The sequence below is a fragment of the Notechis scutatus genome, chromosome 1, assembly GCF_049901735.1.
Source record: "Notechis scutatus isolate UNSWTSFEM ecotype Mainland chromosome 1, rNotScu1.2, whole genome shotgun sequence".
NCBI lineage: Eukaryota > Metazoa > Chordata > Lepidosauria > Squamata > Elapidae > Notechis > Notechis scutatus.
The window spans coordinates 292222710-292237689 of NC_142009.1; the positions used below are offsets into that span (position 1 = coordinate 292222710).

Here is a 14980-nt window from a genome sequence, read left to right on the forward strand (position 1 = left end):
TTTTGGACTGTTTTGTCTGCTCATACCAGTATCCTACTAGAAAAAATTCCCAGAGTTGTGGGCAGAGGTAAAAGAGAAACCCAGTAATTTAATGAAATCACAGAATTGAAAGAGGCTATGTACCATTGACCCCTACTCATTAGTCAGTGCAGGAATCCAAATTAAAGCACCCCATGTGAATGGCTATCTAGCCTCCATTTGAGCACATTTAATAAAAGGGAAGTCCACCATCCCTCAATTAGTTTGATTATTAAACTGCTTTCATTTTTAGGAAGAGGATTCTCCCCTCTCCCCCTAACATTCAGTTAAAATCTACCCTCCTCTAACTTAAACCCACTATTTCATGTCTTGCACTCTGGAACAAAAGAATGCAGGTGATATCTATATGATATTATTTCAGGTATTTAAAAAGTGCTATCAAATCCCGCCTCAACTGTCTTTCCTTTGTATGAGTTGCAGGAGAAGAGCGATTCAGAAGTGGGTTGACAAAAGCAGAATAACATGAAAAATAAGTTCCAGTGATTCAGAATTTGTTTTTCAATTGACACAACTATAAATTACATTCTGAGCTTGCAATCAACTATTTTTCCAAGATCTTTTTCATGAACACAAAGCCAGATATTCCCCGTTTCATTCATTCCTATATATTTATTTATTGTTTCCTAAGTGAAACAACAAGAAAAATATTTCTATTGTTTTCATCTCATTTTTCTGACTTATCAGAATTGTTTTGAAATTATTTGGCTCCTAGAGTGTTAGCATCCCATCCAAATTTGTGTCATCTGCAAATTTGATAAGCATTCCCTTCACCTCTTTATCTGGGTCATTTGGAAAAATAGAAGACAATGTCTGAACTGTAAAGTACAGTAAATATAGCTTTTTATTTTTAACTTAATGTAAAATAAATGGTTTGGTTGATTTTGAGTCTCCCTGATATGGTAGTCATATAAATTTAATATATTATTAGTGGTTTTGTTCCTAATTGCCTTTCTTTTTTGCTACATGTTACTAGCTCACATAATTGCAGCGAGAGCTTTCAAAATAATTCAGTGAGGATTCTTCCAATCCACGTATTGGTATACAAATTAGAAAGCAGAAATATAGACATAGAAACTGATATCTCATTAGCAAAAAGCAGGCAAACCCCTCCAATTTTTCAAGGCTTCTTAAATTAGTTTTCAGTATTTTCAAGTTGATCTAGAAGGAGAAATCTCTTGAGAATGTAGAATGTTAGTGTAGCACATTAATTAGGTCGGTCTTTGAGCTCATGATATAAAGCTCCAAGTGCTGACATTGTTGTTCATTTTGAAATCAAAAAGATTAAATGTAAGAAGAGAGGAATGTATATCTCAGGTATAATCTTATTCATATTCTAAAAACTTTGCTACATAATTTAATGCAAAAAATAATAATAGATTGACTTAGTGGTATGTCTGTTTCTTCCAACATTCCTTTTGCATAGATTCTCAGATAGGATACACCTTCCAGAAGCTGTTTCTCTTGGTTCTTCCGATAGCTTCTTTTTTATGAAGCAACTTAGAACTAGGGAGAAATTTCCTGATAGTTAGAACAATTAATCAGTGGAACAACTTGCATTCAGAAGTTGTAAATGCTCCAACACTGGAAGTTTTTAAGAAGAGATTGGATAACCATTTGTCTGAAGTGGTGTAGGGTTTCCTGCCTAAGCAGGGGTTGGACTCCAAGGTCCCTTCCAACTCTGTCTATTCTATTCTATTCTATTCTATTCTATTCTATTCTATTCTATTCTATTCTATTCTATTCTATTCTATTCTATTCTATTCCATTCCATTCCATTCCATTCCATTCCATTCCTATTCCATTCCATTCCATTCCATTCCATTCCATTCCTATTCCTATTCCTATTCCTTATTCTATTCTATTCCATTCCATTCCATTCCATTCCATTCCATTCCATTCTATTCTATTCTATTCTATTCTCATGAAAAACTATGTTCTGAGATTAAATATATTCCCTGCCCGTTTATCTAGACTGATTACCTCCTTAATTTTGCTTTTCCTCTAAAGATTCAATGCACATAGAGGACATGGAGGCAGTGCAGAAACTACAAGATCTTCTCCATGAAGCCCTTCAGGACTACGAGCTGAGTCAACGTCATGAGGAACCACGACGTGCAGGAAAGCTGCTGCTGACCCTGCCTCTCCTGCGGCAAACAGCAGCCAAAGCGGTGCAGCACTTCTACAGCATCAAACTGCAAGGCAAAGTCCCCATGCACAAACTCTTCCTTGAGATGCTGGAGGCCAAGGTCTGACCTGCCCAGCCCCACCTGGAGAGCCCAGGAAACAAACTGGAAAGAGAAGCAGCCGTGAAAAGGAAACCAAAAATGGCAGCTAGCTTTTATTTTCAATCATTTAACTGTGGAGGAATTATTTAACATTCATCTGGCAGCCTGCCATCTGAAGATTATCATGTACAGAGATGGAAACTCTTTTAATCAAGTTTTTTTTTTATTTGTGGGAAATTTGCAACTAAGCTCTTGCACTTGCAGAGGGAACCAAGGAAAATTTGGAGTCCTTGAGCAGTGATGCTCTTTGCACTATCTAGGGCAGCTGATTCCTAGCTTTTTCCACCTTCTAAGGAAAGGATGTGGAGATTTGAAGCAGGAAATGGTGGGGTAAAAAACAAACAAACACAGCATTTATAGCATGGTGGTATGAGAGGATTTTTTTTTTAAAATGTGGGCATCAGTAGACCTGGCACTTGATACGGGGTGTCAAGGCACAGGCCCATGTGCCAGTTGCTTCTTTGGAAAGGAGCACCTTTAGGCCAAATTCAAGTTATTTGTAATGTGTACATAGAGGCCTATTTCCTACTGGGAAGAGCAGGTGGGACTGTGTAAGATATTCTGTGATCTTGAGCATCTGGCTTTTCCTATTCTTGTGCAATCAGAACATTCTCAGTGGTAGTTGCTACACAAGCTGGAGATAAAGTACATTTTGGGGGGGAGGAAGGTCTCAGAGTTTCAGAGGATGCAGAGAGAACAGGTCCAGACCCTATCTTATTCAAAAAAAAAATTCCAGCACAATTCCTTTCTTCTCTTTGGTGTGATATTATTTTAAAAACCTCTACTCTCCTTCTTTCTTCAACACCTGGTATGAATCTCAAGACTCGGACTGCCCACAACAATCAAGCCAAAATGAAAAGTTGTCCTGAACTAGGGCCTTTGTTCAGCTCTTTCAGCAAATCCTGATATTAGATAGATCCTTTCGTGGATTAGGAAAAAAATATCTCAAATCTTAATATGGACTCATGTTCCATATTAAGAGAATTATATCAAATTCCTTAAGGGAGATATTTAATACTTATTCTTTTAATCTTTAGCCATTCATCTGAATCCAACCTAAATAGCTGAGTGTAGGGGAATAAATTATTTTCAGGCTGTGCCAAAGTCAACAGTATATGGGGATGGCTTCTATCTCTCTTCCTTTCCACCACAAGCCCACTTCCTAGAAAACTGCCATTGGGAGGACAGATCGCTCTTGCCAGAGTTTTGGTCACAAGATGGAAAGGCAGAAGTTGTCCAGCCTCGATTTTTCTTTAGTTGCAGACCTAACTCTCAGCTCTTATGAATGCCAGGTGAAAATCTGCTGGTATGTTTTCCCTCACCAGGTGGAAGACGGTAGAAGTAGAGCTTCAGGGTCATCAAAAATTGTCTTCCAAGTTGACCTGGGTCCAGATTATCCCTTTGGGAGATTAGCTGAATTTCATCAAATCGCCCTCTGGTGCCAAAAGCACAGCTAAATCTTTTCTCCTAATTTGTAATATTTCAACAAAAGGCGATGGTATTTGGGTTTGTGTTTTCAGACACTTTTTGAGTTCCAGCAATTGATTATACTCAAAGAGCCAAAGTAACAAAACAAATGAAGTTGGTTTAGAAAAGGAGTTGCCAAACGCACAAACTACCATATACACACTCCAAAACCCCAATAAAAGACATAAAAGGCATACTGGGGGGAAAGCCTATTGCCAAGTGGATGCTGTGCATTTTCTTCCCATCTCCTCTCCACAGATAATGAGAAAAGAGGCTTTAATCTTTGTATTTTTAATTAATCTCTGCTATCTTGAGATTGTAGTCCAAAGGATTAAAAAAAAAAAAAAAAGATAGAGGGGAAAACAAGAGAATGCCCAATTGTGCAAAATGTCCTTCATTTCATTTGATCATAAACGAAGTACTGCTATGCTACCCATTGGCAACTATTTGTGGCCAAAGTCCATTAAAATAGTAGGGTCTTATTATATTGTCCTCGCAGTTTTGTTTGGGGTAGTGTAAACCTCACTTGCAGAGGAATGGCAAAGGATGCGCTGATTCATTTTTACTCTTCAAAGTTTGAAATTTCGTTCCTCTCTTCACATAGGGTGGAAGGAGGGAGACGATCTTTCCAGGTTAATTCCAGTGTGTTCCCTTACTACTTCTATTGTCCTCACAACAGTTTTTCTCCAAGACACTAATCATTGGTAGAAGAAAAAACAGGCTACCTGTTCCTCTTATAGAAATTCTCAGATGTACCCTTTGGTACATGCAGATGTGCAAATCCACTGCAACTCTGTTTGCAGATGTGCAAATCCACTGAAGGAGATTTTTGAGAGCCACTGCCAAAAATTAGATGCTGGGCCAGCTGGAGCAATAGTTTTATTTCATAAGATAGTTTCTTTTGTTCATGATCTAATGTTACAGGCATAGTTTAAATTTCAGTTGGGAGGTACATTTCAAAGGCATGTCCAAGAAGTATTCCTCTTTGTTACTTAGAGAAAATAATAATAATAAAAAAATCAAACAGGAAGGAGGAAGATCAATGCAGAAACTATTATTTCTTGTTCCTGCACGGATGAAACTATGATTTGCTTAAATTTTTTAAAGCCACAATTTCCTTCATCATTCTATCTTGATTGAGTCTGAGTTTGAATAACTGTTGATCATATGGCATTTTTCAGGCAAAACCAAACATGTTAGATCAATTAACCAGTGGAACAACTTACCTCCAGAAGTTGTGAATTCTCCAATACTGGAAGTTTTAAAGAAGAGATTGGACAACCATTTGTCTACAATGGTATAGGTGTAAGGTTTCCTACCTGAGCAAGGAGTTGGACTAGAAGACCTCCAAGGTCCCTTCCAACTCTGTGATTCTAATTCTAAATTCAGATGACAAATCACATTATGATTTTAGTACAATGTGTGAACCTATTTTTTCATTGTACACAACCTGCAGTCATTTGTAAGCTAAAGTAAAATCTCTTCACCTTAAATTTAACTCCTAGTGACTTGATGGATGCATTCTCCACAGTTTTCTTAGTAGTAATATGGAAGTGGGCTTTTGGGTGGGTGGGTGGGTTTCCAGTCTAATCTACATTTCTAAGATTTTCTGGGACTGTGATATCCAATTACTTATCACATTTGATCTTAAATCACTTTTGAGATCAGTTAAGATTGCTTAGCCTTGCAACTGATTGGGGCCATTCTTAAATTACCCAGACCCACAATTTCCAGCATTCAATCATCAGTAACAGCAGAATCTCTGGCTCTGACATGGAAAAAAACTGGGCCCATATCTTTGAGCCATCTAGAATATATTCTATAGGTGTACGATATGTCGTAGGAGAAATATAGATCCTGTTTCACTACCGGGCCCTTTTAGGATCATTAAAGCCCACAGCTGCAACACTGTCTACTAAATAGACCATATAATATTCAGTGAAAGTAAGAGACCAAGAAAAAGAAAAGCATTTTCCTTCGCATTTGTAGGTGATCCAGTTGGCCTTCTGTAGGGCATAAGGGGGCTTTTGCAGTTTTGATTTAGCATGATCAGTCATGTCCCAAAAGAAAACTACAATAATCTGCCACAGCAGTGATTTATGAGGGGCTGAATACCCTCAACCAGCAATAAGAACAGGCAATCCCATATGGAAGTGTATTTGCGAACGTGCAAAGATATATTTTGTTCTTTACAGCAGTTTAAACAATCTTGCATATACAATGATTAAGTGTGAGGAAAGTCTCTTTAAGTTCAAGAATGGTTTGTTATCTGCAAGTACAATTATAGCAATTCTGAAATCTTATCCAAATGCTAATCCAGGATTAGATTAGGCATGCAGGTAAGTGCCCTAATTAGGATATAGTGATGACGCTAGCAAAACTGCACCTTCCCAAAGCGGTACATCATTCTGCTGAGCCTATACCCAAATCCTGTGATGTACTCTGTCCCTTCCAAAGCTTTGCATATTTATATTTATATGTCTGTGAGACATAACCTTTTCTGTGAGCCCAGAAGGCAACAGATGCTGCTCTTATTTTACATTCCTCTCTGGGAATATAGACCTCTGGCCTTGAATGGGGGGAAAAAAAATATCACTTCCTCGATTTGATGGAGATCAATTCAGATCACTCATTCCACTTGTATCTGAGAAATAACGGGCATTACTTTGGAGTGGAACGTAAAGGAACTTCAAACCCCCAGCCAAACAATATTGTTCATGCCAAATAGGGGTCATTGTGTTGTTCTTCATAACTAGATGCCCATTCTGAAGCTGTTAAAACTGTATTTTGAAACCAAGCTAAAACAACTAAAAGAAAAGGGGAAAGGGGGGCGGCGATTATAAAGAAAGACTGAAGAATGTAAGCAGTTGAATTTTTTTACATGTTCGAGCTGAGTTTCCAACCTGTAGCCTAAAATGATTGTGGCCCAAACCAGGCTCAGCTCCTATAGCTTGATGCTTAAGAGACACCCCTCTCCCCCCCCCTCCCAAAAAAAAAAATGGGAAGCTTATGCATTTAAGCAAGGTGTCACCGTTCAGAAGTAAAATCAACAATATCTACTCAATTTCTATTCTCTTTGGGGGGAGAAAAAGGACCTGTTTAAATTAAAAAAAAATGTATTCTTGTGCTGCAGATAATTTCAAACTGAGAAATAAAACAATGTACAAATAAATCTGGTTGAAATGGCATTTATTGTATATTTTGAAGCATTTAGCATCATCACACACACGGCATTGGTACCCTTGCCCTACCAGGTATCCTTTCCTTTTTATTCTACACTAAACACCTAAATTTATGCCATAAGCTTACATGTAAATTAGTCCAGCCAACAATGGTTTGGATATACCTAGATATACCTACCTACCCCACTAACCTGCTTTCCAGCTCCGTTTTCCTATGCAGGGCAACAAAAGAAGACCCAGCCGATCAGCTGGGACTTGGGAGGCAGAGAATAGATAGGGGTGGGGCCAGTCAGAGGTGGTATTTCAAACTACTCAAAATTTCCACTACCGGTTCTCCGAACTACTCAAAATTTCTGCTACCGGTTCTCCAGAACTGGTCAGAACCTGCTGAATACCACCTCTGCCCCCAATGCTATCTGATTGTTCCACATGATTAACAGGGTAGGTGTGTCCCAGGGTTCTTTCCTAAAACTATACCATCTGACGAGACTAGGAGGTATGTCTTTTCTGCTCCTGGCACCTGTCTTCTGGAATGGTTTTCACTCTGACATTTGGTTGGTCCCAACCAGAGTGGCCTTTACAAAGCCAATAGAAATCTCCTCCTTGGGTGTTAGGGCCAGGATGACTGGAGTTGAAGAAGAAATTGTCAATTCCTGATCACATCTAACACAGGCAGGGTTTGGAGGCACAAGAGCGGGGTTATCACCTACCCCGAGGATTCAGGAAAGGTATTACTTCAGGAATCTCCTAAAGCAGAAGTGGACACCATGAAATTGTGCTAGCTATAGAAAACCTCATAATTTCACTTAGCTTGGCTATCTCAAGAGACACTTTTTCCAGGTCAGATAAGATTGGGATCCATTCTTTTTTTAAGTTTGGAAAGGGTGTTCTGATTTTTCTTCCAAGTGCGATTAGAACAGATTATATTCAGTAGCTAAAGGAACAATCCTCAGTAGAAAATGAAGGGGGAAGGGGAAATCTTTGGTTGTAGTTAAAAAAAAAACTGGCTGGAAAAATCAGTGAATGTAATTAAGAAAACAACACTGCACACATTTTCTGAATCAATTGCATCCTCTGGGCTGCATCCCAGTTTCGGTCATAAATCAATGAGCCTTAAGTTAGTTATGAAGTAAGTGCTATTATTTCAATGAGTGTACTCTAAAAGTCTCTAAATATAGAATTAGACTTCTGTCTCTGGTAGTGGCTGTCCAGACTGATCACTGTCAGAGTCTAGTACCTTAGATGACTTGACTGGAAGGACATTGGTGTTAGCCACTTCTCTTATGCTATGAATCACTGTAACTTGGTAACTTATCTTTAATGAACCTTATTTCAGAGATAATTTTTTATTTTACTTTCCAGGTCCTCTGCTTGGCATTTTGTACTTTCAGTGATCCTGATATTCTAACGGAGCCCACAGTCTGGCTGCAGTCTGGCCAGTCTTCCATATTTTAAAAAAATCTGCCTTGAATAGCCTGGCAATTGAATTAGTTACCATTTAAATTACTTGCATTGTCTCCAATGGCACATTGGAAAAATTAGAATTGTGCCCGATTTTAATCCATGGTATAATTTGGAGTTTATAAGCATGCCACGTATAAGCATGACATGTATACTGTCACCCTGCCTATTTAACTTATATGCAGAGCACATCATGAGAAAGGCGGGCCTAGATGAATCAAAAATTGGAATTAAGATTGCCGGGAGAAATATCAACAACCTCAGATATGCAGATGATAGCACAGAAAGTGAAAAGGAGCCTTTTGATGTCGGTGGAGAAGGAGAGTGCAAAAGTTGTCTTGAAACTCAACATTAAGAAAACTAAGATCATGGCATCCAGCCCTCTCAATTCCTGGCAAATGGATGAGGAAGAAATGGAGGTAGTGAAAGATTTTATTTTCCTGGGCTCCAAGGTCACCGCAGATGGGGACTGCAGCCAAGAAATTAAAAGATGCTTGCTCCTGAGGAGGAAAGCTATGGCAAATCTAGACAGCATACTAAAAAGCAGAGACATCACCCTGCCAACCAAAGTGCGTATAGTCAAGGCTTTAGTTTTCCCAGTTGCAATGTATGGCTGTGAAAGTTGGACCATAAGAAAGGCTGAGCGCCAAAGAATTGAGGCCTTTGAACTATGGTGCTGGAGAAGATTCCTGCGAGTCCCTTGGACTGCAAGGCGATCAAACTTGTTTTGATCAAGATCTTGTTGATGACCCAAGCTCTGTAAAGGACCTTGGAATACTCACCTCTAATGATCTAAGTGCTAGAGCCCACTGCAACTACATAGCCAAAAAGGCATTAAGAGTTGTTAACCTAATCCTACGTAGCTTTTTCTCTGGTAATATCACACTACTAACTAGAGCATACAAAACATTTGCTAGACCAATACTCGAATACAGCTCATCAGTCTGGAACCCACATTACATATCTGATATTAGCACAATTGAGAAAGTCCAGAAATATTTCACAAGAAGAGTTCTCCACTCCTCTACTCGTTGTAGAATACCTTATGCCACCAGACTTGAAATTCTAGAACTAGAAAACCTTGAATTACGCCGTCTTCGGTCTGATTTAAGCATGGTATATAAAAGCATACATTGCAATGTCCTACCTGTCAATGAATACTTCAGTTTCAACCATAACAACACAAGAGCACACAATAGATACAAACTCAAAGTTAACTGCACCAAACTTGATTGCAGGAAATACGACTTCAGCAATAGAGTGGTCAATGTCTGGAATACTCTACCCGACTTTGTAGTTTCTTCCCCAAACCCCAAAAACTTTAACCTTAGACTGTCTACTATTGACCTCACCCCTTTCCTAAGAGGTCTGTAGGGGGCGTGCTTAAGCGCACCAATGTGCCTACCGTCCCTGTCCTATTGTTTCTCTTATTCTTCTTTTATTTTTCTTATATGTACCCTTTTCATGTATTCACAACTATGTATGCACAACTATGTATTCACAACTATGTATGCACTTACTATCTTGTAAACAATTGGCAAATCAAATAAATAAATAAATAAATAAAATAAAACTGGTCAGTCCTAGAGGAGATCAACCCTGACTGCTCTTTAGAAGGCCAGATCCTGAAGATGAAACTCAAATACTTTGGCCACCTAATGAGAAGGAAGGACTTACTGGAGAAGAGCATAATGCTGGGGACGAATGAGGGCAATAGAAGAAGGGGACGACAGAGAATGAGGTGGCTGGATGGAGTCACTGAAGCAGTTGGATTAAGCTTAAATAGATTCCAGAAGATGGTAGAGGACAGGAAGGCCTGGAGGAACGTTGTCCATGGGGTAGCGATGGGTCGGACATGACTCCCCAACTAACAAGAACAAAGCATGCTACATCCACCCTGGAGGAGAGAGAGAGGACTACCAAACCAACTGCTTTAATAAAAGCAAGTGGCTCCTAAATAGGAGAATGAACAATGTTTATGATGTGCAGATATGATCTGGTTTCTACTTTGCTGTTCAGTTTTATGCAGTTAATGATTTACTGTATTCTTTATGGTTTTAACTCATTTTTGACTACAGATAGTCCTCAACTTACAACAGTTCATTTAGTGACAGTTCGAAGTTACAAAGGCACTGAAAAAAGTGAGTTATGACCATTTTTCACACTAATGACCATTGCAGAATTCCCATGATCACATGATTTACATTCAGATGTTTAACACGTGGTTCACATTTATGACTGTTGCAATATCCCAGGATCATGCGATCATCTTTTGCGACCTTCTGACAAGCAAAGTCAATGGGGAAGCCAGGTTCACTTAACAACCGTGTTACTAATTTAACAACTGCAGTGATTCACTTAACAACTGTGGCAATAAAAGTCGTAAAATAGGGCAAAACTCACTTAACAAATTTCTCACTTAGCAACATAAATTCTGAACTCAACTGTGGTCATATGTCAAGGACTACCTATATTCTTAATGTAGCATTCTCCAACTTGGAATATTTCAGATGTGCCAGAGATCATAGTTTCCACGTGGTTCAGGCAGCAGAAGAAAAATAGAGAAAGACTGATGTATGTCAATTTGAATTGCACAGCCAGAATATAAATCTTTAACAGAAGAAGTTTTTTGCATCATAGTATTCCCTGATGACAATGTGGATGAATTATCAAAGGAAATCTGCATTGATTTAGTGATAGCTCAGCATATAAGCAGGCTCATCATCAAAAGAGAATTCTTATCCATATAAGTGAGAATTCAATCTGCATTCTTAGGATGAGAGAGGTTGTCTGTGCAACGTATGTGCAAAAAAAAATATGACAAAACATTTGTCACATATCCCATGTTACATCACTGGTCTGCGGGCTGCACTGGTTGCCAGTTTGCTTCTGGGTCCAATTCAAGGTGTTGGTTATCACCTTTAAAGCCCTTTATGGCATGGGTCTGGCTCACTCTGATGGGATTAGCCTGTCTCCCTTGTGCCCCAGAAGGAAGGGTATGTCAGCCAAGGAATTTTGGCAGGCAGAGTCTGGAAGAAGAGCCTTTTCTGCTTTGGCTCCTGCCCTTTAGTACATCTTGCTCCTCCCCCAAGGTCAGATGCATTTCCACCCTTCTGAAAGACCTTGATGACAGGGCTATGCGAACTAGCCTGGGGTCCTAATGGGGATGTGACACATTGAGGTGGCTGATGGAGTAGAGAACACCCCACGTCCTGTCTATGAGCACTTTGTTTTCTTCCTCTCCATCCTGTTTAGTTTTATTTTAATTGTATTTTAAAATTTAAGACTGTTACCCTTTTAATGTTTTATTCTGTATTTTGTTCAATGTCTACAAGCTGCCTAGAGTCATCTTCAACAAGATGGGCAGCATGCAAGTTTAATAAAACTGAATGAATGAATCAATGAATGAATGACCACACCATTGTGGCTGCCATTTTGGTTCTTTTGGCCATACCCTGTGCACACATTTGTTCTTTCATAAGTCAGTTCTCTTCCATTTGAATATCAATTTATTCCTTTTTAAAAATTACACTAATGTTCATTGTGCTTTTGACATTTTTAATAATATAATACAAAATGACATAATACTGTAAATTTATAAACTGACTTTTAAATCTATTTTCCTACACATCATCCTACACATCTAAAATATTTTGTGTGTATTTTCTTTTTCTTTTTTTTTTGAGCTTGTAAGTGTATTACAAAATTTCAAGGAGCCTAAAAGAGTACAAAACCCAGAAAATAGTTTTGATATCTAAAATTGGTCAGTTTGCTTACAAATTGGGACCAACCTTTTAATTTCACCAGTTCTTATATGGAATGCTCTTTGTTTTAACTCCAAAGATAAAATAAGAAATTGTTTCACCAATATGATCAACCTCAGGTTACATTTTGTGGTTGTCATACAATATTGCTCTAATTTTTAACAGTGTAGAAATGTTTTAAATATGTCAGCGTGTGCTATACAGTAATCAAGTTTCCTTTCAGTCTGCTTATTTCAGAAACACCACCAAAATAACATAATTTTAATAATATTAATTCCTGCCCAAAATTGTTCTGTTCAATAACATGAACATGGATTTATTAGCTGCATTAATTTCAGTAAAATATAATATTTTACTGAATATTCAGAATATTATAAATATATATTTAATATATTCGATACAAAGACAACTTTGATCAGATGAGGTAGAGGCAAGCTGGAAGAAGAAAAAACATCAGTAAGGGTGGGGATGGTAGTGATATAAACCCAACCCTCAATGTAACAGCAAAGTAAAAAAAAAACGCACACAGATAAATGCTATATTCATAGGGCAATGGGAGTGGGGAGGTTGCACAGTCTGTAGCCTGTCAATTCAACTGAGTGCAGCAAGCTGGTTATGAATAATTATACTGGACTGAAGAATGCTATTTTGGGGCAGAAAATGATCTAAAGCTAGATTAAATCACTTCAAACAATTCCATTTTCAGAGTTGTAAATGGACTTCAATTTTAATACATTACCAAAGCCACTAAATCTTGCAGATAACATATATTACGATTTACACTACTAAAACCTTTCATAATGATTTCTTAATGATTAAAACCAAATGTAATCAGAATTGGGAAGTCCTTACAACTGCGATCCATGCCCACATGAGCCTGACTACTGCAACATGCTTTACATTGGGCTGCCCTGGAATACAACTCAGAAGCTGCAATTGTTCTAAAATGCGTTGGCTTGGCTCCTAACAGGTAGGATCCAGTTTCACTGAATCAGTTGTTACACCAGTTGAATCTCACCACTGGTCCTGCTTTCGACATGAAAGCTAGCTGGGTAACTTTGGGCCAGTTATTTTCTCTTACTCCAACCTACCCCCACAGGGTTGTGAAGAGAAAGGGGGAAGTGGGAAGAGGAAGGAGTGTTATATATGTTCACTGCCTTGAGTTATTTATTTATAAAAATGTAATAAAGGTGAGATAGAAAATATTTTAAAAAGTGCACGGGCAGCTTGAAAAATATGCTCAGCTTTTTTTTTTTTAATAAAGCTATTCACATGTTGATAATTTCCTCTTAACTTTTTGCTTACAACCAAGAATGGACCACCTGCGAGAAAAAGCTGAATAGAAAAGATTTCAGAAAGCGCTTAACGCAGATGAAGAGAAGAAGTCAGAGATGGGTCCTTTTGGGGTGGCTCAATAGTTCAGCAGTTCGAACCTCACCAGGCTCAAGGTTGACTCCGCCTTCCATCCTTCCAAGGTTGGTAAAACAAGGAGCCAGATTGTTGGGGGCAATATGCTGACTCTGTAAACCTCTTAGAAAGGGCTGTAAAGCACTGTGAAGTGGTATATACGTCTAAGCGCTATTGCTATTTCTATTTTTTTTAAGTGCATAAGCTTCTCAAAGCACTTGAGTTACAGGTCTGTGATCAATCAGCAATAGAGAATGTTTCAGATCTAAATACTCTGCTTGATGACTATTAAGGCAAAGATTTGGAACCAGTTATGACTATCTAGATTGCCATGATAAAGCATTCCAAGAATATGAGCTAATAGAAACATGCTTACATACATTAATTCATATGATAAGAATAGAGGATTCAGTAGTTTCTGCCTGTATTTCCCAGCATGAGATTACGAAGAGCAGCATTTTCCACTATGATGATGAGAATTCTGGAGTTCTGGCTTAACATGAAGGACACTTAGGCAAGTCTAGGGCACAAGGGATAAAAAGCTTGTGTCTCATCCCTGGTATTGATTTAATGGCAACATGATATGAAAACTACTAAAAGGAAGCTGGAACTTGCTTTCTTTTAAAGAGCATCTCTCATTATACTTAGAAGCCAGGACAAGTATCTTTTAGGTCAGCATGTTTTGTTTTCTTTTGAAAGCAGAGCTAAACCAAACTACATATGAAGATGCTTCACAAAAGGCTTTATCTTGTTGTCAAAACTGACCTAGATTTTCATTAGTTGTCTCTTCGTTATATGTTTGCTTGTTGTAAATTGTCATAGTAAAATGTTCAATGAAGATGTTTTTTGTTCAGACATTGACTCTTTCATGCATTTTTTAGATGTTGCTTACTCTCCTTATATGAAAAGGGTTAGGAGGTTATGTACAGTATATGTGTGGTTCTACATATATCTATATATCAATAAATATTGAGGCCTTTGAACTATGGTGCTGGAGAAGACTGCTGCTAGTCCCTTGGACTGCAAAGCGATCAAACCGGTCAGTCCTAGAGGAGATCAACCCTGACTGCTCTTTAGAAGGCCAGATCCTGAAGATGAAACTGAAATACTTTGGCCACCTAATGAGAAGAAAGGATTCACTGGAGAAGAGCCCAATGCTGGGAAAGATTGAGGGCAATAGAAGAAGAAGATGACAGAGAATGAGGTGGCTGGATAGAGTCACTGAAGTAGTAGGCATGATCTTAAATGGACTCCAGAAGATGGTAGAGGACAGGAAGGCCTGGAGGAACATTGTCCATAGGGTTGCGATGGGCCGAACACGACTTCGCAACAAACAACAACAACATATATCTATAAAATTTGAAGTCTTTTATCT

The 14980-nt window shown here is 38.4% G+C and overlaps 1 protein-coding gene across 3 annotated transcripts in view; it reads left to right on the forward strand.

Annotated features, from left to right (window-relative positions):
* The window catches only part of ESRRB (estrogen related receptor beta), a 103928-nt gene extending 101219 nt beyond the window's left edge, over positions 1 to 2709 (forward strand). For all 3 annotated transcript variants that reach the window (XM_026664264.2, XM_087951951.1, XM_087951952.1), the window contains one exon: positions 2047 to 2709. In XM_026664264.2, the coding sequence (XP_026520049.2) occupies positions 2047 to 2291 (245 nt within the window). In that variant the 3' untranslated portion in view covers positions 2292 to 2709. The remainder of the gene's footprint in view (positions 1 to 2046) is intronic.
* The last annotated feature ends 12271 nt before the right edge of the window (positions 2710 to 14980 follow it).